The 1787-nt window shown below is 51.7% G+C and overlaps 1 protein-coding gene across 1 annotated transcript in view; it reads right to left on the reverse strand.

Moving 5' to 3' along the window:
• Positions 1-1787, reverse strand: part of CBY1 (chibby homolog 1 (Drosophila)) — a gene marked incomplete at its 3' end in the record, with an annotated part of 2356 nt that overhangs the window by 368 nt on the left and 201 nt on the right. Inside the window, exons 2-4 of the mRNA XM_008947785.1 lie at positions 1367-1472; positions 1171-1286; positions 40-116 (exon numbers count right to left, since the gene is read on the reverse strand). Coding sequence (XP_008946033.1) covers positions 40-116; positions 1171-1286; positions 1367-1472 — 299 coding nt within the window. The remainder of the gene's footprint in view (positions 1-39; positions 117-1170; positions 1287-1366; positions 1473-1787) is intronic.

Raw genomic sequence — 1787 nt, forward strand, 5'->3', positions numbered from 1 at the left:
GCACGCCCCCCCGTCCTCCAGCCGCCTCCTCTGCTCCACTTCCGCCGCCGGCTGTTGTTCTTCAGCTCCTCCAGCTCCCTCTCCATCAAGTGAGTCTCGGCTGTGGTCTCAGAGAGCTGCAACACACAGCAAACAACTTGAGTGAGGGACCCCAGCCATCACCCTGTGCTACAGTTGGCACCCTCAGCACCTGCTGCCCACCTTGGACACAGCCGGGAGGACTCGTGTCCTGCTTTCGGCTGGGATGCAGGGGTAAATTGCTGCCTAGTAGCAGGTACAGTGCTGTGGTTTGGATTTGGTGTGAGAATAATGTTGGTAACACACGGGTGGTTTAGTTGTTTTACCTGCATGGAGAGGGCCTGAGGGAGTGGGATGGAAAACATGCCTGGATGCTAGGGGCATGAGTTGATGAGTTGCAAGGAAAAACAGTCACAAACAAGGGTTTTTCCAGGAGAAATGCTGCTGCAGTCTTCAGTGGGCAGCTTACCAGACAACTGGAAGGGATGAATTTACTCCTAACCTTATGGAAAGGAAATCTAATTGGATTTTAGAAGAAGTGAGTGGAGAATCCTATGACCAGTACTAGAGGGGCCATGCCTGTTATTTTCTTTATTATTACTGTTATTAGTATTATTTAATAATAATAGTAACAAGAAGGAATATAATAAAAAAAAGAGATAAATAGAACCCAATAAAGACACTTAATAGACTGAGAATACACATGTATTCTATTCCACTGAAAGTGTCTCCAGATTTTAAGCATGAAAGCTGTTCTCTCTGGGTAGGGTTGAATTTTGATTTACTTTTGGGCTTGGGAATTCTTTCATCCACAGGATTATGCACAGAATGGATGTCACACCCCTTGTCACAGCAGATGGAAGCTCCAGCCTTCTGCATCCAGAAAGGGTGGCTGTAACTCAGTTTCACACTTAGGGCAGAGGCCAGAGGGGCAAGAAAATGATCAGAACTCCACCAAAGTCAGGCTCTGCTGTGGGGGAGCATCCCCCTCTTCTCACAGAGGAGCTCGGACTTCACTCCCACCTTACAGTCGTCTCGTCTAAAGCAGAACGAGCAGGCTGCAGGCAGAAAGACCTCCATTTGGCATTCCCAGCACCCTCCACATGGGCATTTCTACTGCAACGGGCAGTGGGCAGCTGAGCAAAGCCTCACCATGTCCAGCAGAATATCCACTTTCAGCCGCAGGAGGTTGTTCTCTTCCTCCAGCTGCTGGTTCCTCTTGCGCAGGCGCTGCAGCTCCCTGCGATCCCCCGGGAAGCTCCCCGATTCTGGAAGGAAAGAAAAGAGATCAGAATATGGATTGCCAGCGGGGTGAGTTCAGAAGGAAGCCAGCTGAGCTGCACTCTACCTGCCACCCACTGGCCGTTTTCAAACTTGAGGCTCTGGCCAGCGAGGTTCATGGTGGGCACGCCGTACTCCAGCCCCAGCTCCATCTCCCGGGTCGACCTATCCAGCTGCAGGGAGAAGAGCACACTCAGGGGGTTTGTAGAAATCCAAAGCCTCCCCCTTCTCTCCCATTTCTTGGTGACTTCCAGTGGAAGCTGCTGGTCTGAGTGGCCCCAGCGCATGAAATCCTCCCTGGGTCATGTGCTGGAGCAGTAGAGGACTGGCTCCTCTCACTGCTGTGCCTCCACTTTCTCCCCCCCAAACCTACAGTCGCCTCCCTGTGCTTGTGTGAGAAGTTTTAGGTGAAAGTTCTGGACTGTGGGGGGGGTGATGATCCCACCCCGAGCTATCCCGTTTCCACCTTCGTTTATCATCCCCAGCGA

Source organism: Merops nubicus, unplaced genomic scaffold, assembly GCF_000691845.1.
Source record: "Merops nubicus isolate BGI_N331 unplaced genomic scaffold, ASM69184v1 scaffold24179, whole genome shotgun sequence".
NCBI classification, from domain to species: Eukaryota; Metazoa; Chordata; class Aves; order Coraciiformes; family Meropidae; genus Merops; species Merops nubicus.